Below are 25,832 nucleotides of genomic sequence, written 5' to 3' on the forward strand. Positions count from 1 at the left end.
TGCAAATTACAGGTGCTCATCAGCTTCCTCTATCAGATGCAAACAAGCCTTACTTGTCTATCCTGTTCCCGGAGAATTCCATCAACTTCTGCCCCTGTTAAAAGATTCTTGGTCTTTTTAGTCACATCTGTCCATTTAGTTGGTCAAACTTGTCTGGGTACCAGCTAAGAGTTGATAAATCTTTAAAGAAAGAGGAGATTAAAGAAAGAGGCAAAAGAGAAGGTTGAAGTTGGAAATTACACTTGAATTTGTAATACTGGTATTTTCACCAATTTTTGCCTTCTTTAACCATTGTAATGGAATAGTTCTTCTCATTTCTTCTTCATCTCCTACCTGTTCTCTGCCCCCTCTTTGTTTTTCCTCTTCCCCTCTCTCTTGACCGGGTATTGAAAATCAATAAATGTTATTAAATATCTTAGCACAGAGGCTTAGAAGTGTCAGTTTTAGACTGTAAACCTCAAGAAAAACTAAACCCCCACCAAACCAGAAAAAAAAAAGCCCAGACTGATTTATTCTGGCTTAATGTGTAAAAGCAACTCAAAAATCATTTAAGCAGCAGTAGCAGGAGGAATCAGAGGGAAGCAGGGGCTCCATGGTTGGGAAGAGTGGATGAGGAAATGCTTGGCAGGGAGGAAAGGGGTAGCAAGTTCTGCAGCTTTTGCAGCAGCAAGGACAAATTATTAAGTTGGTGAAGCAGCCTCTGGTGACAACTTACTTGCCTTTGAAAAATTAACTCAAATATCTCTACAAATACACTCTTCAGAGAAGATCGTATATCAGTTTTGTAGCTTCTAACACAGGCGTGTCTGACAACCAGACAAATTCCTTTAATGATATTTGGATGTTAAACTATACATGAGAACTTAAACTTGTGTGTGTGCAAGAAAATATTTTTTTAAAAAACTTGAAAAATAAGGCCTGAGTGATGGGACATCTTTAATTTTCCTTGGTTTTTTTTTTTTTTGTTTTTTTGTTTTAAACATACTTATATGAACCCTTCAAAGCATCAGAATATATACAGTGTAGGCCTTTTGGATGTGTTCATACATGGGCTTTTTTCATAGGGTTGTTTATTTTTCTAATTTGTTCTGTAATAAAAATGTTATTTGACTTCTATTACTTTTCTGACTTCAGTCTCTTTGGGACAGCATCTCCTACTTGTGACTCTCTCAGGAGACTGTGTGAGCATGACTGTTGTCTACAGCCTGTCCTTGTATTTCTTCAGTATCCACTGTATTAGAGTTTCAGAGAATCTTTTAATACCAGTTTATCCATCCTCATGGCTCTTGTAAATATTGATCAAGCTCCCATTTGGAGTTCCGCCTTTTTTAGGTTCCCTTCACAAGGCTCCTGCTCTGCCACTTCATTATTTTAGTTGTCTTCTCTGGACTTTTGGACAGTACAGAAGATGTTCTGGAAATTCCATTGACTTTTCTGTTGAACCTTAGAGCTAAAATAGAAAAAACTTAATCCATAATTCTCTACTGGCAAGGGGTTGTGTGATGCTGAAGACACCCACCCCTTGTCTTTAGTCAGCATTGACAGGACTTCTTCTAAGTCACAGAGATCCCAAAGACCCAATTTCAGGCTAAAAATGGTAATCTGATGAAATACTGAATTCTTTAGAATATTTCATAATTTTACTAATTTGTGCAGTTTTTCATAATACTAGCTCCTGTTCAGCTTGTGTAGGGATTTAAGTGTTTCCAGGTAGTTCTGACCTAGGTTCCTCTGACTTGCTGCACGTTTGTGGTGTGGAAGGTGTATTGTCACAACAAAATTCAGGTGTTGTGCAGAAATATTTTCATACATATTAAAGCACACACACTCCTTGCTGAAAGAGATTGTTCTTCTATTTTCTCTCCAGCTACTATCAAGTATTTATTTTGAAATAAATTCAAGCATATTAAGAGCATACATTGCAAATATGTAAGAACTCCTGAAGCTCGTGTGCAAAGGTGTGTTAATTGCCAGATCCTTTTGGATTGTTTTCTCAGGCCAAGTCAATTCAGCATTTAAAAACTGCACGTGTTCTAGTGCATCCCCCCTCTCCAATTAATATTCCTGTATGTTCTAATAGAGACTTGAAGGGGGATGGATTGATACCTCTCTGTGCGTGTGGTGTTAGCTTATGGAGGTGTCTTGTTTGTGTAACACCAACTTAATTTATTACCACCTGCTGTTTCTGCAAATGGTGAGATTGTCGCACACAAATTGCATATTTCATCACTGTGGTGGTGGGAATTGATTTATTGTTTCCAGGGAAATAACTGAATAGAAGAAAAATGCACTACAAAGTAAGTTGCATCTTTATGAGCTTCTTACTTAATACCTGTCCATTATCAAATATATTCTAAAAACGTGCAGTAAATTCTTGTGGGGCTAGTGAATCCTGCTGACTTGATGCTTTCAGGTGTGCCTGAATTTCTCCACCGTGAAGATGTCAAACCAGTCATCCCCTGTCTCCTTTGCTCCCCTGCCATGAGGAGGATGTGCTCACTCTGGTGGTTTGGGACCTCAGTGCTGCTGGGTCTGTGCCAATTCACCATGGATGGGCTGTCACAGAACCTGCAAAGACTTGATTTTTCTTCTGGTTCTGAAATGTGTAGCAGTTGAACTAGATATTTCTGATATTTCTGACCTCACTCCCTGTTGTTTGAATTTAGATAACTGTCAGTAACAAATAAGTATCTGGGTTATCTCAGGTGGGATGAGATGGACTAGATGGAGCAACCCAAACAGTTGCTTTAGTGGAAGGGGCTGATGTGGGTTTTGGCACAGGCTGTGTGGTATTTATGGCTCATGTGTTGCAAAGCATGATGAGGTTTTCACCCAGGGAGGTTGGAGAGGAGATGAAAACAGTAGCACATGTACTGTGGTTGATTATTCTTGTGGTGTTCCTGCATGATCCCTTCCACAACTGGAAACTACAAAACTGATGAAGCTTAATTGTACTGAAGCTTGTCTTGCTTTAGGGGACTGAACCCACCTCTTCCAGGTTGTAATTAATTTTTCTACCAGAGACCCAATATTTTATCATTTTAAGTGCTAAATTCCACTTTCAGAGAACTTGCTTGAAGGAAGCCCTAAATTAAATATATTTTGACTGGTTAATACCAGTTGGAATGGCTTTCTTCCCCTGGTGTGCAAACTTTCAGCAAATAGTGACTCAGTTGGAAGTAGAGTGGTCTAATTGCAGCTGTTACCTTCTTCAGCTCTTCTAGAAGTTTTAACTCTTCTGGTCATTTGTGTCTCATGCAAAGCCAAATTTTTAGACATACATATTGGAGATGGTTCTAGGAAAAATGAATTAGTGTTTCTAACATCAGTTCTTTGGTAAGCTGTTGTCTGACTCCTCTCTGTTTACTGCATGTTGAGGAAACCCCCAAAACACACATTCTGAAGCCACTTTATATTGCAATTGAGTTATTTGAGAGCTTTCCCTTAAAATTGTGAATTCCTTATTTTTCAGTACAGCATAAATGTCGAACTTCAGGACCTGTGGAATATTACACATGCTTTAATTAATCTAAACTCAAGAAGGGTTCAGTAGCCTGAACAGTGTTAGTAGATTGAAGGTAAAACACTGAAAAATGCTTTGGGTGGACACCAAGGTTGTTTTCTTGGATAATGCCAATTTTCAGAGTTTTTCAGTGCTGTTGGTTCTATTCAGAGATTTAATGACACATTCACTGGAAAACCCCACAAGAATCCTCAGAGCTTCATTAGGATTAAAAAGAGCAAAAGCATTGAATGCCCTTCCCTTAGTTGTACAGTGCACAGTACAGAAGTCCCTCTTTTTCTAGAGAGAGTGTGGGAACAAGGGGCCATGTCCAAGGGAGAATTCCAGCTGCAGCGAGATGGTGAGTCCTGGGTTTGGATTCAGCCCTACACAGCATGTCAGGAGCATCCACCTGGGATGAAGGCACTGGTGGGCAATCCATAAATTGTGTTCTGATACAAAGCAGTATGGAATCATTGGTGCTGGCTCCAGAAGTCTGAAGAGGGCCCTGATTATCTCATTGGAGTGGGTTAGGTGTTTAAAATCACCTATTTAAGGCTTTATTATGTTTTGTTGGTTTTTGTTTTATTTTTAATAAAAATGTTGAACTACAGTGTATGTTTATCTGCTTCTAACTTGACTTAGCCAGAGTACAGAGTATGTTTTTCTTCATTTCTTCATGTATACCAGAGACTGTTGTTACCTGAGCCAGAATAGGCCTAAGGAAAACTTTTTACAGGTCATTGAATTTTCTAATAGGCCATTGCCCTGCCAGCAACAGCGGGGCTGTTGTCATGCTGTTCCTCCTGAGCACTTAAGTGCCTTTTATCTGACGGTTAAAATTATTAAAGGGGGTTAAACATTAAAAGATAGCTGGAACATTTTGAATTATAGACTGGGGTGGTGTCATTCAGTAGTGTAAAACCAGGAAATCCCAGGTAAAATTTGGCCAAAGCCAAATGTGTTAAGCCTTGATGGTGCATAGCTGGGATACCTCAATGCTCTCCTCTGCTGCCTCTGGTTTCAGGTACTTCTTGTTTTTAATTTCAGAGAAGCACACTTGCATCATCACCAATTCTCATTAGTTTTTACTGTTCTAGAAGGACAATAAACTGTCCTGCTTGTATTTGCTTCTAAAGCTGTTTGGAAGAAGAGCTGGGCTATGTGGGTCTTCCTTGGAGCAGTATTTCAGACAGGAGTGTTAGAAAAGATCATTTGAGTTCACACAGCTTCATTCAGTCTCTTATTTTAATATTCGTAGGAAGAGCTGCTGCCAGCAAGTAGTGTAGCTTCAAAATACATAGAAATTAATTTAAATCTTTATTTTAAAATGGCACAGTTGTTACTTGTTCATTTCTCTGGTGCCTTTTGAAATAAAACTGCACCCCTGTAATTCTCTAGAGCTTGCTAGAAGCAAGCAACAGAAAATGCAAGGGGAGATTAGTGTTTATTTGAATTTCAGTGGTGCCAAGGGACCTCAGTGAAAGTTCAGAGTGCTGTTGAGAAATTAGGCAAGTATCTAACTGGATACTGTGTTCTAATTAAAGCTTGTACAGACATTGATTTTCTTGTATTCCCAACACAACTGATGTTTCCTCACTATTTAATTTTTTAATATTAAAAATAGAAAACGGTGCTGACTCCAAAGGGAATTGCTGATAGCGCAGATTATGTAACGTTTCAATAAAATTGGGTTAAACTGAGTATTTAAAGGTACATTAGGGCTTCATCCTGTGGGATTTTTAGTGAGAAGGATGGGTGGAGTTTTGAATGCAGGGTGGATGAGTACAAGACATCTTGGGACATTTGGAAAATTGCTGCTTGACAGGACAAATGTTTAACTGTTGATCAGTCCCCCTGAAACTTTCTCAGTCCCTTCGTCCCAAGGTGCAGCTACACCAGTAACAGCACTCAGCAAAATCCATTCAGAGTTCTAAATTCTTTGGCACTCAGACAAATCCACTCTTGAGTTCTTCAGCAGCCTTTGTCCATAGCAGCTGTACAGGGAATATGCCATTGATTCATTTTATTTAGGTGATACATTTATTTATTTATTTATATTTTTATTTATTATTGATTTTTAGTGAGTTACACTTGCCTTGCACTTACAAATTTAGATGATACATTTATTTGTTTATATTTTTATTTATTATTGATTTTTAGTGAGTTACACTTGCCTTGCACTTACAGGCCCAGGATTGTCATACTGCTTTGCTTCATGTGGGTCTTGTAGTTCACACTGTGTCTGAATTCCTCCTTCATGCTCCCTTGAACATTTAATCTCCTAAAACATTGTTATAATTGAAATAAATGTTCCCATATTGGCAATTTGTATTGCTAAACTTGTTTTGACTTTGGTCTGTATTATCTTTGAACTGTATTGAGACATAGATTTAGTAACTGTTCAGGCAATATTCCCTGAGGGGGAAGAAATGGAATTGCCAGTACTGTTTTACCATTTCATACTGATACAATGAAGTATTTGGTGAGATTATTTAGGCCAAAGTAGGTACTATGAACTTAATTTTAAAATTGTTTTAATGTGTCTGGCTTTATACTTTGATCTGAGAGCCATGATAAATGCTTTTAGTTGCAAATACTACACTTAAAAGTCCATATATTTGGAGGAGTAGGTAGAAAGCAGTGACCAGGAAAAAATTAAAAAGAGGCAGCAAGAGAAATAAATAAATAAATGTGTTCTTGGATGTAGTCATAGCAAATATTACCAAAAACAGTGAACATAGCTGAAAGGCAGGGTAAAGTGGAACAAAGGATTGCTCCTTTTTTCTTCTGCTTTTGAACATCAGCATTAGCTGAAAGAAGAAGTACAAGAAAAATAAACTCAGCAGGGAACAAATAGGGACATTCCGACGTGACTTATGGAAATAGCTGAAACTACTGAATGTCTTTGAAGACTAAAGTGATGATAAAAGGAAAAAATAGCCCTTCTCCTTTCTTTCTTCATCAGTCCCATATTTGAAATCACAAACCTAATGGTTTTCTCCAGGTTTCATCCTTAAATGTGTAACAAGATGTTGACATCAAGGAACTGCAAAAAGGACTTGTCACACACCTGGCACCTTTGCTGCTTCTCTGCTGTGGTGTGGATGTGCTTGTATCAGGTGATGGAGTACCAAAAGTCAGCAATGTGCTGACTCTAAACACAGGTCCCAAAAATACAGGCTTTGTCATGGGGATCATAGTTAAAATTGTATTTAACACCTTTCCTGTCTGTGGGGTTGAGATAGTCAAGTTAATATTTGCAAGGTGAGTTACAGCAGGATTTAATACAAGCTGTGAAAATGGATTGAGCTTGAAATGTATGAGATATTTACTCTCTGATGTGAGATGTATTCTGGATAATTTATGGTTTTAGAGTGTGAAATAAATCCTTAATTTAGTTTTTATTGCCAAATAACAAAATTTCAGATGTTGCAAGGCACCTGTGGAGATTTCTCCTCCTCTGCCTCTGCTCTGAGCAGGGCCAGCCTACAGCAGGTTGCTCAGGACTGTGTCCAGCTGTGATTTGAATATCCACAGATGGAGATTCCACAACCTCTGGGCAACCTGTTGCAGCCTTCAGCCAGCTGTGTAGTGCAAAAACTTTCTCCTAATACTTAAAATGGGAATTCCTGTTCTGTCCCTCCATGCCCTTCATGTCCTCCCTGGGCACCACTGGGAGCAGTCTGGCCCCATCTTCACTGGTATTTGTACACTTTTGGAAGATCCCCATAACTTTTCTTCCCCAGGCCAAACCATCCCATTTCTCTGAGCCCTTCCTTGTATGACAGACACTCAAATTCCTGAACTGTTTTTGTGCTCCTTCATTGCACTGTCTCCACAGTGTCCATGTCTCTCTTGTCAGGATGGTAACAAAGCCCAGGAGCCTGGTGGTTGCAAGGACACTTTGATGCCTCATGGTTGGCTTGTTGTCCACCAAGACATCCAGGTCTTCTGGAAAGCTGCTTTCCAGTCAGTCTGTCCAGTAAAGCAGTGTTGTTTGTCAAAGGTGCAAGCAATCTAAATTAATCTTTTATTTACTTTAATAATTAAGTAATATTTGAAAGTATTTTAAGTCTCACAGGAGGATTATTACACCAGGACCAGAGAATGAAACAAACTCTGAATTCTTGCTGTATTTGCATAGATTCTTAACTTTTCTAATAGATTTTATATTTTTTCAGATTTGTATAGGTTTGAATTCAGATGGGCCAAGTTATTTTGCAGAAATGCCACCTGGAAGGGGCTTTAGCTCATAGATGTTGATGCCTTCAGGCCTAAGATGGGGATCAGAATGCGGAGGTTAAAGAATAATAAGATTTCATGGTATCTACAAAGGACAACGTGGAGTCACAGGGAGAATAATGTGAATAATTACAGCTTGGTTCCTTGTAACATGAACTTGTTAGTGCTGCATTGTTGGCCATCAGCCAACACTAATAAGAGAAAGTGTTGTTTATTTTTTTAATTATTTTTTTATTATCAAACTGCTGATGTTGAAGACATTATTTGCATTGAAACCATTTTCCTTATGAGATGACTCTACTATCACTTTATTAACCAATTTGCAGTTAATTGATTTAAATAATTTTTAATGACTTTTGACTGTCTCGTTAATGAAAATTATTTAATTTCTGAGTACTCGAAGCTCAGAGTGAAACGTGACTTAGAACTTTGATTGTGCTACTGGAAGTCACAACACTGACTTTGTTTCTGATATAGTCAGCAAATGCAGGAATGTGTCAGGAGGAGTCACACTGAGAGGAAATGACTTCTAGACAGATTCAACTTGCCTGAATTTCAGGTACTTCCACCACAGTAAAGAAAACCATCTGAGCAAGAATACATCTTGTGTTGTAGTCTGGTAACAACTGCAGCATCTCAGCAGACCCACTCAGTATCACCAAGGCCAGGGCTGCTTTGCTCTGCTCCTCCCCCAATCCTGGAATAGTCCTTGACATTACTGAGAAATCACAGGGATTTCTCTGAAGTGCAAGCACTGGAGAACAATAGTCTTTCCTCTTGGAAGCTCTAAGGGATGCTGGCACAGAGCCTTGCATACAAAGAAATGTGACCGTGCTTGACTTTAGACCATTAGCTTTTTACACCACAAGATCCAATAAAATACAGCAGAATTAAGTCATAGAATCATGGAATAGTTTTGGTTGGGAGAGACCTTGAAGTTCATCTAGTTCCAACTTCCCTGCCATAAGCAAGAGCTCCTTCCACTAGACCAGGTTGCTCTGTCCAAAATTTCTGATTTATATATAATCTAAATCTGCCTTCTTTTAGTTGACTCTAGCTTGTTTCTGGCCCATGGTAGCACACACTACCTGTCTATTTAATACGAAGAGGATTAAAACTGCTCATTTAAACCGAGATGTGTAATTGCAGCATTACACACCAGTCTGGTTTGAATTTAGAACAGCCCAAATAAGCATCGTGGTGGTGTTATCTGAGCTTTCTTTGTATCGTAAAACAACCCGGCAGCTCTTGTAAAATAGTTGTTTAACAGCAGCTGTGTTTTACAAAGTTTTGGCCTGGGGCAGAGTTTTACAGTCACATTACAAGCACAAACCCAGAGGCTGGTTTTAATGGGAATGTTAATAGGTCCATAACCAGAGATATGGCATGTGTTTCTATACCTGGAGCTATCAGATTTATTGCTGCTTTGGTGCTTCATAGAGTAAACACTGGGCTTTTTAAAAGAAGTTGTAAGGAACCAGTGATGATCAAATTCTGAAGGAAGACTGCTATTCTAATTTTGTGGAGGGGGTTGTTTTACTTTGAAAAACCTCTGTGAAATATAACCTTGTGAAAACTGACCCCGTACCCAGTACTGTCAGTCTGATGTCTAATTCCACATTTCGATAAATATGGAAACATTACAATAGTATTTTGCCTGTCCATTGAAATGACACTTCAGTGTGTAGGTACTGGAGTCTTGCATTGCTTTCCTGTTTGCTGCTCCCAAGGGGTAGAGATTGTCCATTTTTAAGCCTATGGCTAGACATCTGAATGCTTGGTTTGGTGTTTCCCCGATAGCTTTTCTCCCTCGACAGCCATTCTTCAGCCACATAAAACCTGATGAATGTGTGTATTAAGTGGATGGAGTGTGGTGAATTAATACTAAAGCAGGTATTCTTTTGGTTCTCTGTGAAGAAATGACTCATTTTTGCTTTGTGTTGTAGCAGTTCTCCCTGCTGTCTGCTTATGTAAACTTTAAATAAAGCTCAGCAGTTTCACCAGTGACCTTGAGGTAGGGTGGGTTGTTCTAAAGAAGGATGCAGAGCATCCTGCACAAGGGCAGCAGCCTTGTCTGAGCCTGCAAACTGCAATTTCATTCCAAACATTTGGAAGATGGGCTTCATCTGCCTGAATTTGTCCTGGTGAAACTCCCTACCCTGCAGACTTTGGGGTTTAGCAATGGCTATTTTAACCTTACAGGAAAAGAGTCCTGCAGTTTTTAGCTTGTACAGTCTTGTTGTCTTGGTGTTAGTTTGCCAGGGGGAAAATTTTGGTGCCTGTTTCAGCTTTAAAGTCAGTGTTTGTGTGAAAACAGCTCACGGGCTCCTTTGCTGAGGGGAAGTCAAAGAGTTGCTATGGGGCTCCAGGAATTTTCAGATCTGTGTCTGTTCTTGAGAGGTGAAGAGGAGGAGAGGCTTTAATGTGGGTCTGAGGTTAGCTTAATTAATTGTATTTTTTGGCCAGAAAAGAGGAACAATGAAGCTGTAGTGGTTTCTTGAGTTTTCACAGAGAGAGGAAACTCTGGCAGGTAGGGGAAGTCCCTCATGGGTGAGACACTGGGGGAGTGTTGGGAGAATCTTCTACTTGGCTTCTCTTACCATTTTCCCTGAGGGCAGGACATTAGAGGCCTTTTGTCTGTCCAGTTTAGGTTCCTACCTTTCCCTTGGATGAATGCAATTTAACCATTTATTCAAGAGGTGAAGACATCCTGCCCAGATGGGCTATTGTTTCGTCTTTATCTGGTGGGTCTGAATTAGACAGATGCTTAGGACTTTCAGTCCGGTTTTAGCCTCCAAATGTTGTCTACAATCTGAAGATCTCCAGCCTTGATATTGCTGGTGCTAATTCCTGTTAGCTGAGCTCATTGGTGTTATCACAGCTGCTGCTGGAGGGGAGATGCTCTCCCTCACCCTGATCGCTGCTGCTTCTGCTTCTCTTCCTGTTCCTGAGGTATGGAACTAAGCCAGTCCTGAAAACCAAGTCACCTGGGTTTTTTGCTTTGATTTTTTTTTTCCCCAGTAGTTTTCTGAGCCAGTTTTTGGGGAGGTCAGCAGAGCACCGTGGCAGGTGGCAGGGCTGAAGCTCTGAGGGGCAGCCAGGCATTACAGGAGCTCAGCTGGAAGCTGGGGTCTCTCTTGTGCCTCTCAGGGAGGTAAACCAGGGCTCAGGCATTCAGTTTACTACCAGGAAGACATTCAGAGCACTTTGCCAAAAAGATCAAGTTTAGTTTATTTTTAACTTCACATTTTCAAAACTGCCTCCCTACTGGCTGCTCACGGAGAGAAGGAGGAGGTAGGGAAAGCTCTGTGCACTTGTCCAAGGCCTGGAGCAGAGCCCTGCAGTCCTTTGCTCTCTGCAGCCAGCAGGCTGGAATGATGCTGTAGCCTGGCAGACAAGGAGGAGGTACTCTTTGCTCTTTTTCTCTTGGACTGCATTGATTTCTCAGACACCATCTGCTTGTGGCTGACTAATTAGGAGCAGTAGCCAAGAGGCAATTTTCTTCTTTCTCCTTTGACATGCAGACTCATACCAGGGTCTGTGCCTTTTGCCATCAGACTTTGAAATGGGGCTGGTGGAAGATAAAACTTTGCCACTTGTTCAGGAATTGCTGAGAGCAGGGATAGCTGTGATCTAAATGGTTCCTCAGTGAGTAATGAACTTAGATCTGGATGGGTTTGTGTCCCACTGGTTCCCAGACTAGCACAAAAGGAGTGAAGATTTCATTGTTTTAGCCTTGAAACAGGAGAGCCTGGTGTTGGTGTGTGGCTTCATAGTGGAGAGCCTCCCGTTCAGTGCTGGAGTTTCCTTACACCTCTAGAGGCTTGTTGTAGCACATTCTAGGGATGGAAACTGTTTGAAATGAAAGCTGGTATTTGGTGTTGAAGGCTTTTCAGGGACCTGGGTTAAGTCCCTGAGAAACAAACGGAAGAGGTTTTGCTAAAGATACCACATCTGTAAATAACTGTGGTGTTCAAGTTCAGATCATTTGCTCCAAGGGGCTTTCAGTTACTCTGGTAGGTTTTTATGTTTGTAGATACATAAATATTTTAGTTGCTTTCCAAAAAGGAAGTGAATCTTAATGGTTTTCTGGTAAATGCCTTGTATGAAGAAGTATAAGATTCATGAATAACTAAAATGAATTTCTTTTTTGTTTCCCTTTCCCTAGAATATGACAGATACCTAGCATCTAGCAAAACCATGGCAGCAGCTTACCTTGACCCAAACTTGAATCACACCCCAAGTTCAGGTGCAAAGACTCACCTCAGTACTGGGATGGAACGTTCCCCAGGGGCCATGGAACGAGTCCTGAAGGTTTTCCACTACTTTGAGAACAGCAGCGAGCCGACCACGTGGGCCAGCATCATCCGGCACGGAGACGCTACTGATGTCAGAGTAAGTTCCTTTTCAGCATTCTTATGACATCTTTAGGTGAAGTGTTACCTTAAAAAATAGGAGGTAGAAATCTGGAAGCAAACAAACACAAAAGTTTAATTGTTTATATTAAAAATCTTGTATATTTTCAGCAAATTCAGGAACTTCTAAGTGGTACCAACCTGTGTGACGAAAGTGACATTAAATGATATTTTGCATGTTTTAAAGAAATAATAAGAAATGAATGTGTTTAATTGTAAGATGTGTGTATTTATGTGCTTAAAATGTTTAAATATAATGTGTTCATCACTTAGGGAAAGAAATACTGTTTGGAAACTTATTCCCCTATAGTGTGGGAAAATGGAGCTCTGGAGAGTCCCGTTCCCCCCCATCTCTTTGGCCATCCTCTCCCCCTGCTAGTCACCTGCTGCTTTTATTTTTACAATATTGTCCTTTAGTTCATCCATGGAAAAAAAAACCCCAAAGCTTGTGAATTTTTAAAGAATAAGTATCTGTAATTTTAGAGTTCTGTGGAAATGTTATATATGCTTGAGAACCCTTTTTTTGTTGTGAACTTACATCCTCTCTAATGCTGAGATCTTACCTTTTCTTCATTTATCCTTTAAATTGTTGAGGTGTTGTGGTATCTAAATTGTAACTAAGCCTAGTTTAACATGTCAAATGCTTTTGTGGTTTGCTTGTTTTTTAATTATCCTCCAAGAGCAGAATCTTGCAGGGTGGTGGGTGGTGTGTGTGGGGTTGTTTTCTGCTGTGAGGTACTTGCTGTGGAAGCAGGTCCCCATCTGCTCCTTCCTTCCAAGAGTTCTTCAAATTCCACTGCAAAGATGTGATTCTGCTGGAGGGAGAGAGCTGTCATAGAGTGAAGGAGACTTGTTTTCTCCTTCTGTCCTCTATTAAGTTTCCTTTGTGCAAGAGAAAATGAAATTAATAAAAAATTGAAGAGTTTTGTATGCTTACCTGCCTTTCCCAGTGTTTATTTCCTAGCATGGCTGCATGTGCAAAGGCCCAAGAGCATTCCTCAGTGGAGGAGGTCTTGTGATCTTGAACACAGACCTGTGAAATCCAGGGATTTTCCTTGGTGATGATCAGAAAATCTGTCTCTTATCAATTCAGTAAGCTCCTATCTGTGTTGGGGGATAATGTGGTGAGTGGACAGATCAGAGGTTCAACAACAGGAATCATTATCATCAATTGCCTATATTATTTTATGGGGAATAAAGTTTTTCTGGGTGCCTCTTGAAATGTTTTTGCTCCCTAACTTAAATATTAGTGGTTTGCTATCTCTAATCTGATTGATTTGTTTCATAAAGTGCATTACTTGGTACAAGAGGAGGAAAACTATGTCTCAGTACATTTTTGACTTTGCAAACCTCTCCTGTGGGTAAACGTCCAGGGCTCTTAATGTGGTACTTGAAATGGAGGCTGTCTTTCCAGAGAAGTATGTAAAACCCTGGAAAACAAAAGCAGAGATTAAATCTGGTTTTTTTCCAGCTCAGGAATACCTGTGGTTATGGGCTTTAAGGATACAAAACCTGGAATTGCTAAGAAATTTAGTGCTGAGTTCAGTTGGCAGTTATGTATCATTTTTTAAAGCAAGAATATGCCATTTTTTTATAAAAGCAGGATCAAAAGAATAGGCATGTAGCAGTTACTTGAGGCTTGCCTTAATTTTTACATGTACTTTTAATTGGATGGATGTTTCCAAAATAATGGGATTTTTGTATTGCTCTGATGGGTAGCTGTTAAACTTCCTTCTTTTAGCAAATGTCCTTCTTTTGTTATTTTGTTCAACTGGGACAGTGACTGTTGAATGTGAATGTGCAGGTAGTAAAGGTCTAGCACTGATGTATTACCATGACATTTATTTTAGAAACAGTAAACCCTTGTTGGAGTACAAGCCTGCATTCCATTGGAATGACTGCTGTTCGACCAAGCTGAATAATTTAAGATTAAAATAGCCTGTAAGGTTTTTATGCCTCCTTTTGTGGAGGAGACGTCTGCCATTTCTGCTGAATTACAGCCTGAGGGAGGAGACTGGAGCGGGGTTTGTTTCCAAGGAGCTCTGAAGGAATATTCAAAGGTGAATGTCTTTGAGACAACTCTGCAAAAAGGAAAAGAAATAAGGTCTTCCAAGACTACTCCCTGGTCAGCACAGCTGCTGGGGTGACAGCTGGGGAACATTTCCAGTATTTGGGGTACATTCCCAATGTTGGAAGTCAGACTTGGTCTGAAATCTCCAGATGAGCCAATTAAAGGTGTTTCTTCTGCTAAAGCCAGAGGACTTTATGGGATGTACCCAGGGAAAGTAAAGTTGGAATTTTCTTTCCTGATCTGTGGTTCCTAACATCTTCTGTTTGAAACAAAGTGCAGTTTGCCTTTGTGAATGAAGGATGTATTTGACAGTCACAGCAGAGATGAAAAGGCCATTTCCTCTTAAAAAAAAAAAAAGATATCCTAGAGCATAGAGTAGAAACAAATGATTTAGCTGTATACCTTCTATAAAATTCCTTGGTCATGGAGGGAAACACTTTTCATTAAAAATCAGGGGGTTAAGCTCATATGAGCAGAACTGAGCTCTCTGTAGGAGTCCCTTAAAAGGCTGGACTGTGATTTCCTTGCTGTTTGTCTTAAAATACCTTTCACCAAGACAGCAGTGTGGCTACACATAGGCTTTGCTTTGAGGAGAGCTTTGGGCTCTGGACCTCTGCTTATTCTGGATGGATTTAGTCCCTCAAAGACTGCTGTTTCCTCAGAGGGATGAAGGCTGTGCTCTGCAGTGGATGCAAGAGCAGCTTCTCAATTCTGGGAAGTGCTTTCTTGGATTTCAAAGAACTGGCATGCACTCATTACCCTCTTTTTCTTTGGTGTTACACTAAAGACATGCTTCATTTCCAAAAGAAAGAAAAGGCTTTTATGAATGTGCAAACAGTGGTCTCCTCCTGTGAATGTGTATGTAGACACAGCCAAACATTTGCCAGGGGAAGAAAAGTTGTTTTATCTTCCTTGTTTATCTTGGTATGGCTTGTTTGGATGTGGTGTCTAGGTGCTTGTGCACAAAGGGATTTCCAGGCCTCAGGCTTGGAGAGAATGCAGGGCATTCTCTGCCCTGCTCACAGCCTCAGGTGTGGCATGTGAGGAGGTGGGTGTTGCTGAGATGGAATTTTTTGGTCTCAAGTGCACCGTGAAAGTAAACACTACCACTGGGTCTTGATCAGCACTGAGGAGAAAATCACCTCTGTTTTCAGATGTGGTTGAAGAACATAATTAAGGAAAAGGAAAAAATAAAAAAAGACTGCAATGCATGTAGGAGATTGAATAGGTAGAGCAGATCTGGGATTTTTAGAAAATGGGCGTTGGGAAACCTTGTGTGAGTCCTTACAGGTGACTTTTGTTGAAGTGCAGCTCTTCTGTGCAGTCTCCTTTTCCACCCCAGAGGTGCCCAGCTTGCATCAATTACACCTTTTTCAAAACTTCCAGCCTTTAAAGCTTGCCCTTGATTCTTAACTAGTAGTTGTGAGAAGTAAAGACATTATTTATGTGGAAATAACGACCACAGATATTAAACCAGGTTGTTGCCAGACATGTGTTGTACCTTGATTATCACAAAGGTTTTTTCCTTCCAATTTTGTTATACTGTCTAAAACCTAAGGTGGATAGAGAGAGCATTAAAACTTTTAACATGTCAGATTAGTCCCTATTTTTGTAGTTGGACAGAAACATGGTTAGAGCTCTTGAACAAATAAAGGTACTGTTTGGGGTTCTCTTAACCTGTTCACAATTCAAATGTCCTTTTCTTCCTTTTCTATGCAGTACCACCTTGAAATGTCAGCTTCCTTAAGGTTGACAGAATAAGAACTCAAAAAGCTGAATTTAAAAAGTACATCCTTAGCTAAGGGGAAAGATATCATCTAACTTTAAAAAACCCTAAATGCAAGGAGCATTGGCTACATCCCATCGAATTTGCGAAAAGACCAGAGCAAATTCAGCAGCTTCCCTGCCCACCTGCAAAACCTTACTCCTCACAGGCAGAAGGCGTGTGTGCAGGTTGGAAGGTTGTGTATTCTGGCCTGCTCCCTAAACTGAGTGCTTTAGGGGAAGGGCTGAAGCACATTCAGCTGGGTCTTCACTAAAGCAGTTAATTGAGCTGTGTTACTTTGTTGTGTGTTGCATCTTCTTTCCTGTTTGCCTCTCCCACTCAATCCGTGCTGTACTTTCACCTGCTGCTGCAAGAGAGCAGAGGATTTGATTGGAGATCCCGTTGGTGGTGGAGGAATGGAAGGATCCTGCAGTGCAAAGGTCTGCAATTCAAATGCTATCCTGGTTAAGACACGTGTTTCAGCTGGCAGCTGTGCCAGCTTCCTTCTTGCTGTTTGTTTTCTCATGCTGCCACCGTAGCTGTGCTGGCAGAGGTGGTGTGACTGTTTTGGCAAACTCAATCCAAGTTAAAATGAATGATTGTTTTGCTGTTGTTTTAAATCCAGATCGGTTCTGTAATCTTGTTAGCTGCATTGTGTTGCAGATTGACACAGCTGAGAAGGCTGGGGGGAGAAAGGAAATGCCTGTTTATGCTGGCACCGCGCTGCACAAGGGGACAGAGTATTAAAGCCTTATTGATGAACATCCCTTGCCATCCTCAGCAGCATTCCTGGTTTCCAGCCATTTCCCAAGAAGGATATTGCCTGTTCTGAAAAAGGGCAACAGGCTTGTCAGTCCAACCTCTGTTCCAGATGTGATTCCACATACCTCTAAGTCTCTCTTTTTCAAACCCATTTTATTTAGAGCCAGTATCTGGACAAAAGGTGCCAGACATCTCCTGTGGCTACTCTGGAGCAGATCTGGGCTACACAATCCTGATCCTGACTACTGACAGGTAGCCAGTAGTTGAACTTGCTGCTGTCCAAGTGTGGAGTGGCCAGATGTGCTTTATTGCTGCTCAGTTCCTCCCAAGCCAGAAGCTTGAAGAGTTGTAGGAGAATGGGCATGGGGTGAAGCTGCTCTGGTGTGTCTACTGCAATCTGTAAAGGAAATGCAAATATATTAATTGGATGAGTTTTTATCTACTGGGTTTCCTCTTTAAAATAGATTCCTACTAGATTTAAAATAGATTCTTACTAGATTTAGTAATGGGGGATCAGCTTGGTCACACAAAGCTCTGTGGAAAGAGGCTGTGAGCGCTGGCAGGAGTCACAGCTGGGTTAGTATTTTTGGTGAAGTCAGCTCTTTACAGCAATGGCTGCATATTCAAATCTCATTTCTATGTGTCTACAGTGATATATGTGCTTTGAGGCAGTGCAACTCTTTGATGTATAGAAGCAGACTGGAGTGCAGCGATTCAAACATCAAATAGATGTATGTAAAAAATGTATAAAATCATTCCTGGTCCAGTATATGAGCTAGAAAATTGGTGTAATTTACCTTTTTTTCCTTCCTTTTCTCTGCTGTGTGCCTGCATGAATTGTATCAGATAACAAGGCATGGTTGTATTGTTATTTTGTAGGTCCCTCCCTTCTGAGAACCTGAGAAAGGTAGCAAGAATTGAAAATTACAGATCTTGAAATGTAAACAAAAAGTTATATGGTATAGTGATAATCAGTTTAGTAAGACAAAAGTACCCTTGGGCTTTGGAATGCCTTTTTTACTTGTGCAAAATACTCTTGATACCCTTAGATGAGACACACATGCAAAATAACATTTTAAACCTAATCTCAATAGCCCTTTGACATTTTTCTGAAAACATCTAGATCTGTAGATGGCTTAAAGTCAACGACCTGCATCAGTGTTTAACTGTACAAAAACTGGATCCAAGGGGTCTCTTAGACTTTGCCAGAGCATCTGAGGATAGGGAATAGTGAAATATAGAATCACAGTAAAATCTGGGTTAGAAAGGACATTTAAAGGTTATCTATTCCAGCCCTGCTGCAACGAGCAGGCACATTCTCAACTAGATCAGGTTGCTCAGAGCCCAATCTAACCTGGCCTTGAGTGTTTCTGGGGATGGGACATCCAGCACATCCTGGGCAACCTGGTCCAGTGTTTTACCCCCTCACTATAAAAAAACTTCTTCATAATATCTAACCTAACCTTACTCTCTTTCTATTTAAAGCCACTTGCCTGTATCCTATCACTTCATAGCCTTGCAGAAAGTCTCCCTCCAGCTCTCTTGGAGCCCCTTTAGGCACTGGAAGAGGCTCTAAGTTCTCCCTGGAGCTCCTCTTCTCCAGGATTAGCAGCCCCAGCTCTCTCAGCCAGGCTCCATGGGGGAGCTGCTCCATCTCTCTGATAGTCTTGGTGGCCTCCTGGACCTGCTCCAAGAGCTCCATGTCCATCCTGTGCTGGGCTCCCAGAGCTGGATGCAGCTCTGTAGGTGGGGTCTCCCCAGAGGGGCAGAATCCCCTCCCTTGCCTTGCTGCCCACACTCCTTTGAATGTTAAGCTTCTGGAAAGCTAAATTTATTGTCAGCTTTTAAAAACAGCGTTGCATTAATTTGGGCAATGTGCAGTAGGATCAGAAAAGTGCTGATTAATCCAAGAAGACTGGAAAGCAGGGCTGTACCAGCTCTGCTCTGTCAGTGCTGTCAGCATGTGCTTGGAAGGTTCCTTGTGGAATTCTGTGTGGGTGTGGAGAGGTATTTGGAATGACAGATCCGAGCATGGCTTGAATATGAAAGGCTCTGAGGCACTTGGGTGGATGTGTTGCTTGAGCTGAGGTGTCTCTGTGCTGGAATGGTGACAGGATCCTGGCCAGCAGGACAGCCTGTCTTCAGGCTGTGCTTTCAGTATGAACTTGCTGAGCTTCAGGGGCAGAGTTCTTGTGCAGCCTCATCAGTTTCCCAGTCTTGTTTATCATATGATACACAAATGTGCTTGCTGGATAAGCACAGTAAAGAGAAAAAGAGGAATGTGGGCTTTGTGCTTTGACTGTCAGACATAGTGTTATCAGAGGATAGCCCAGATTTTGGTGTAGTGGGCACATTCTAGAGTTCTCCTTTATGGAAATTATAAATTAGTTTTCATCAGACTTCTGCCATTTACTTTTGTTCAGCTTTTCATTTAAGCCCCCCATATAAATCTGACATCAAGAGTTACAGTACTTGATATATAAATAGTGCTTGACATATTTGAAGTGCTGCACAAACATTAGCACGCTGTGCCTATGTCAGAGTTGCTACTTAAAGACTTTTTCTGGTGCAAGAAACTTTGGCCTTCCAACTAAATAAGGAAATTAGGTTTGTAGTCACACTGGGAGTATATTATTCTGTCTTCAATTTATTTATAGTAGCACATCAGTCTTGTTAATTTACAAGCAATCAATTCATTTTCACTCATTTACAGAAGCAAAGTATTATTGATACATACTGGGAGAGCCAAGGGTATTGTGTGCCTTTTGGCCTTTCTCTGGTCTGTCATGATTTTTCAACACTCTCCTAAATATACTGTACTGTAAATTCTAATTTTGGGCACATTCACCTAATTTAGGGCAAATATTAATCTATTTTTTTAAAATTAGTCATGATGCATATCTGTGTTTCCTTAACAAATGAGTAGGAATGAATTTTCTACCTAGAGAAAAAGCTTTTTCTTTTTCTCTCTGGGGTAAAGGGAGTGAAAGGTCACCTATCCCTTGCCTGTTATTGATAAGAAGTTCCTCTGAAGGTTTCCCACTGTCTCTTGCTCAGCTGTACTAGTCTATTTTATGTTCAGGATGTAAATGTCAGCTTCAAAAACTTAATTAAAATCAGTGTGATTACGGTGAGCTGCATTCCAGTGGCAGATGATTGTGTGACTGCCTTGCAGTAGTAGGGAGCTGCTAACAGACACAAACTCCTCATAGAAATTTGTATTCATGTAGGGATCTCCTGTACCCAAAGTGAAATCTCATTCCGGAGTAGTTTTCTGCTAGAGTCAAGCTCTCCAGCAAGTACTTCTAGCTGTGATTAATTTGAGGTCAGAAGTTTGTGGTCCAGTTTGAAACTGATGGTCCTTACCTGTTTTTTTCCACTCAGCAATCCATCTGAGGAGTTTGCTGAGCTGAAAGGCTGGTTGCAGTAGAGCCTGGAGAGATTTCAGATTTCTCTGGCCGTGCTTCCAGCTAAGGGATTGTGGTGACATGTCTCAGCAGGATGCTGTAGTTGCTATTGTGCAGTGGTTAAGCAGTTAAGTTGTTTGTCTGGAAACTTCTGATTAAACATTCTCATCACTGCCACAGAGAACATCAGGCTGCTTTGGCAGAGCTCCTCACAGAGCCACTGTGGAAGCCAGAGGCTGTCACCCATCCTGGAGTGATGGCAGTGGCTTTGTTGGACACTCCAAGCATCTCCACTGGGTCTGTGGAGGTTGCCCAGGACCTGAGGAGACTGAACATGTTATTTACTACTGACGGGAGTTAAATGCACTGACCTGATGCTGGCTGCAGTGCCAGTGCAAGCCTTGGGGATTAATCTTGGAATGTTTGGAAAGAGCAGCCAGGGTTGAGCAAGTCCCTGGGGCTGGATGAGCCTCCCTCTTCTGTGCTGGGCTCTCCTGGGGACGTGTGGCTCTAAATGTTTTAAAATCCAGATCCTCTGGTTTATTAATAAAACTGTGTATAAGCAAATGGATGTTTTACTAGAGACTGCAAACCAGCCATTTTGAGTGTCTAAATCACCATGTTTCCTTATTTCTCCAGTTTTTGGTTCTGTGAGTTGATAGCACCTGGAATGAGCTCTGCAGCTTTCCTATACAACAGCAGAGAGAAGCACTTGAAGTGTTTGTGTCATATAAAGCACCACTTCTTCCTTCCTGACAATACATGGCTTTTTAGAATATAATTTTCAGCACTTGCACTTGACCTCCTGTGCCCCCTTTCTGCTGTCTCCTTAGTGTGTGTGCGTTTTTCCCAGTTGCAGCATGTACTAATTGTTGCTAATTAGTTCTTGGGCTAACAAAAACTACCTCGCCACATACCTCACCCTTCTTACTCAAATCAGAGAGTATGTTTATTTTTATTTTTGTCTTTTGATTCTGTGATAGGTTTAGACTTGAATGATGATACAAAAAAAGGCTTAAAATCTTGCTTGATTTTGCTGGGAATTAGGACATCTGACTTCCTCAGTCCTGTTGAAATCCCAGCCCAAAGACTAGAGAGGGTCTGAGATGTCCATCTTGATTCTTTCCTGAGTAAGCACTAATGGTTTCAGCTGAACCTTACGCATCAGTTGTCTCAGTAGTTCATGGTCATAGATAATTTTACCATAATTTTTTCCTTTCCAAAGCCATTTCTTATCACAGCAGGCATAACTATCATCTGAGAACACGTACCTCCATTTTCATTATCAACTGACAGGGTCAGAGGCAGGGGGAGGAATGGATTTCAAAAATGTAATGCTGTATGCTGCATGCTCTGAGCAGGGTGCAGGAAGAGATGAAAATGAGTGAATCTCTTCTGTTTGCATAGAGGAAAGCTGGCACCATTCCTTTGGATGAGGGCTCGCCTGCCAAAATGTTAAGCTTTACTAACTAAGCAGAGCTTGTCCTTTGGGTGAAGAAGAGGTTAAATATGCCTCTGTCTCTTCTGAGAGTACTTGGTGGTGGTGAGTGTTTCCAGGGATACAGGCAACTGTTCTCCTTTGTAGTTTGTGATACAAAGAGCCTCAAATGCAAGCAAGAAACAAACTTAAACAGTTTACATTAAATGCAGATTTAAAACCTGTTCACTGACCTGATAATAGACCTTTGGAATTGCTGGGGAAGGTTGCAAAAAGTGAACTGCTTTAAGAGGAGACAGGATGAGTAATTGGAAGAGTTTCACTGAAGGCTGGTGAATGACAGAAACAATGCTTGGCTTGGGAAATCCACTGGGATAAAAATAGGCTGAGGTTAGGAGAGCACTTGGGGGAAGTGTTCCCTTGTGCTTGCCTGGTGTTGCCTCATCCCCTGGCACCCATCTGTGGCCTCTCTGCTTCCTCCTCGAGTTGTTTTACCGAGGTGCCTGCAGGGAGCTGCTCGTTTGCATCAGACCTTTGTTCCCAGCAGCTCGGGCACCTTCTGGCTGTCGGGACAGGCTGTGGCTGGTGAGTCTGTGGTGCTGCCAGCTGCCTGAAAGCTTGGATTTGCCCACAGTGTTGTGAAGTTTCCCTCCCACACAACACCGGCCTCTGCAAGTCTCCTTGTTTTGCTGCTGTCCATCTTCCTTCAGGTCTGGGCTCGCCATTCTCTTCACATTGAATGTCCAGCCCCAGGGCATGGGAGACAAGGGAGATTTGGGGCACTGCAGGCTCTGAACCAAAAAGATGCTTCTGAGGGTGCTCACATTGCTGCTCCTGGACTCAGGGTCCTGCTGGGCTTGATGGAGCCTCTTCTAACTCAGTCTCCATGAACTTACTAAACATGGCTTGTGTTTCCTTCCTGTAGGCTTGAAAGAATTTTGTTTTACATTTCTCTGTGCACTGTGTTGCTTCTGAGAGATTATTTAAAGGTTGCAGTTTGAGGAGATGTGTGAGCTGATTTAACAGCTTGATATCACCTCACCAACAGCATGATTCCACTCCTACATGTGTCATCTTCCCCCTCTATTCAGATTTAGTGCTTTTAATTCTCTTTTTGCAGTTAGTTTTCTGCTTGCTTAATTTGCAGAATCAGGGTTTTAAACATTTTCTTTGGGGTATAAACCAATAAATTTTGGGAAGCAATCACAGAGTCATTTAGGTTGGGAAAGACTGCTTAGGTCATCAAATCCAGCTATGAGCCCAGCACCACAACCAATTTCACCACTAAACAATGTCCTCAAGTGCCACATCCACATGAATTTTGAACACTTCAAGGCATGATGACTCCACCACTTCACAGACCAGCCAGTTCCAAGGCTTTTACCCTTTCAGTGAAGAAATTGTACCTAATACCCAATCTAAACCTTCCTTGGTGCAGCTTGGGGCTATTTCCTTTCATCCTGTCCCTTGTTCCCTGGGAGAAGAGTCTGACCCCTCCTGGCTTCACCTTCCTGTCAGGGACTTGAGGAGAGCATTATGAGGCTCCTTTTCTCCAGGCTGACAGTACCATCCTATAGAAAACCCTCTCACCTAACTCACTCCAGAAGGTCACCTCTGGCTCCTGTAGAACTTCCACTGATTATGTGCTGATGTTTTGTTGGAATTCTGAGCAAGAATCACTTGTGCATCTCTGTGTGTTGTGTGTACCTGTAGGAGTGTTTTCAGTTGGAAATTCTCAGACCATTCCAGGCACAGAAGCAAAGGCCTGTGACTGCCTGAGAGAAGAGCCTGGAGCAGTGACAGCCCTGGCTCCTGCTGAGCTCTGAGCTCTGCAGCAGGGATCTGCTGCCTTGCAGAGAGACATGGCTTCCCTTGGACAGGGTTGTGAGGAGGCAGCAGAGCTCCTGCTGGCTCCCAGTCAGGATGAGAGCAGGACAGGCTGGCATGCTGCACATGAAAGGTTGCTCATCCCTGCTCCACAACACATTTGATTTTTAGTTACTGCATGTTAGAACTTTCTGATGGCTGACATGGCAATCTGCTACAAGTTTGTGTAAAAGGTTCCTTTCTTGGGCAAGAGATCTGCAAACTCTGAAATTTACCTCAGGGCAAACAGCATTTGTTGTGTTTGAGAATGTTCCTAAATAATTGTCTCTTGCCTGGTTTTATAAGGGATCTCTGCTGAATCTCAGATGAGGCAGGGGAGGAGGGGGAAGGAAACCAAGGGGCTGTGGTGTGACCTATGGAATCCTGGCTATTGGGGCACTGAAGAGGATGAAAGCCCAAAACAATTTTCTGGTTCTTGATGGAGAGTGACTTTTATAGACTGCTGGTGGGGTTTTTTTAACTAATACATTTTGCTTTCATCCACAAACGTGTTTTTGAAATTTTGGCTTTTATGTTACTCTGTTTTACATAGAGGAAATACTGGCCTGAATCTGATAAAATGCATGGAACGTATTTAGTGATGTTTTCTGAGGTTGTGCTGGTAAAACTTCAGCAATTGTAATTGTTTGTGTGAAAGAGTAGCTTACAATAAAATATGTTAAGTATTTTTAATGAAGTCGCTACCTATATGCTGCTTAGTATTTTGTGTAATGTATTACATGGTAATACTTAAGATTAAATATATATATATATATATATTGTATTTTACAGCTTGTAAGGAGTGTGTATTTCTGTGTTTTAGGGCATAATTCAGAAGATCGTGGACTGTCACAAAGTGAAGAATGTGGCCTGCTATGGGTTAAGGCTCAGTCACCTGCAGTCTGAGGAAGTTCACTGGCTACACCTGGACATGGGGGTGTCCAATGTGAGGGAGAAATTTGAACTAGCCCACCCTCCAGAAGAATGGAAGTAAGAATATAAGTCTGTTCCATGTCAGTCATACAAGTCTTCCTGCCTTGTCGTAAAAAATACTCTGTAATTTGGTTTACTAAGAAAGATCTTGTAGTGAAATAGAGCTGGTGGAATGGGGAGAAATAAACCCACCAAACTCCTCACTAAAAGCTGTGAGCAACGTTTTCTTTGCTTTAAGAGTTTTTTGTTGTTGTAAGGGGTTTCCTGCAAATTGAAGAGAAACCTGGGATTTAGAGGAAGCATAAAATAGGAACAGAAATCTCTTAGTAATTTGTGCTGAAATCTGCAAGTTTTGTCATACTTAAAAGTTTTAGGACAAGAATGGTATTCCTAGTTGTGTATAAGCACATGGCTGCAGTTTTAAAAGGATACATCTTGTTATTTCAATAAAGCCAAAAGGATATTGTTAAATACTGGTTGTACTTATTTATAGACTGAGCAGGAGAAATGTGATATGAAAAGAGTGAAATGCAGTCAAAAATAATTTTATCCCTCTGCTTTTGAAAAACGTCTCAGTTGTTAAACTTATATTGAGACCCAGAGCAGTAAGTGACATCTGCCTTACTTCTGATTGTGACATTCTCAAGTTATACCAGGAGCAATGAACAGAACAACTGCAGAATTTGGAGGGTTTTTCATAGCCTGGGCACATTTGCTGAGGTTTGTCATGATGCTGGTTAATTGATTAAAAGAAGTGGCATAACCTAAGTTTCTTTAGCTTTTTAGGAGGGTAAGCTGGTGATACCCACTCAGGGCAGGAAGGAAGGAAACTCTCCACTTTCCTGGTAGAAAGACAAGAGGAAACTTAAATTTATTTGCAGAAAGACACAATAGTCTACTAGAGAAAATGGGGAGCTCAGAGTTGTAATACCAATAAACCAAATAGAGATTAAACCAAAGGATAGATTACTGTGGTTACTGGTTCATTACAGGGGTGTTGTGCATCTATTTCTGTGGTTTATGTTCATAAACACAATTGTGCTGAAGTTGCTGGTTGTTTTAAAGGATGCACATACCTTCTGCAAAACTATTATAAATACTTGTAAATAATTTGTCACAAGTGGGGTTATTATACTCTAGCAGATGTCACATTTGGCAGTATTCAGTTTGTAAATTTTCTTTAGGGTCCCGATTTTAACAAGTTCCACAAATTCAAAGAAATTAGGAATAATTAAAATCTGTGTTTCAGTAATGTTGCATATTCTCTTTTATACATGTTATATTTTACTGTTTCTGTGATGTACACAGGTATTTTCCCTCACAAGAAGTTTTTCATTGATAATATTGTGTAATCACCTCAGAAAGGAGGAGATTCTTGAATCCTTTCTGTGATTAGTGATGTTATCAAGTGGTGGGTGAGATGTGAAT

At 41.0% G+C, this 25,832-nt stretch overlaps 1 protein-coding gene across 17 annotated transcripts in view; it reads left to right on the top strand.

Annotated features, from left to right (window-relative positions):
* Positions 1-25,832, top strand: part of PTK2 (protein tyrosine kinase 2) — a 188,926-nt gene that overhangs the window by 70,893 nt on the left and 92,201 nt on the right. For all 17 annotated transcript variants that reach the window (XM_039731528.1, XM_039731525.1, XM_039731526.1 and 14 more), the window contains 2 exons: positions 11,916-12,142; positions 24,295-24,461. In XM_039731528.1, the coding sequence (XP_039587462.1) occupies positions 11,948-12,142; positions 24,295-24,461 (362 nt within the window). In that variant the 5' untranslated portion in view covers positions 11,916-11,947. Of the gene's footprint in view, positions 1-11,915; positions 12,143-24,294; positions 24,462-25,832 lie in introns of those variants that run through there.

This window comes from Passer montanus, unplaced genomic scaffold (genome assembly GCF_014805655.1).
Source record: "Passer montanus isolate IOZ18808 unplaced genomic scaffold, ASM1480565v1 scaffold78, whole genome shotgun sequence".
Taxonomy (NCBI): domain Eukaryota; kingdom Metazoa; phylum Chordata; class Aves; order Passeriformes; family Passeridae; genus Passer; species Passer montanus.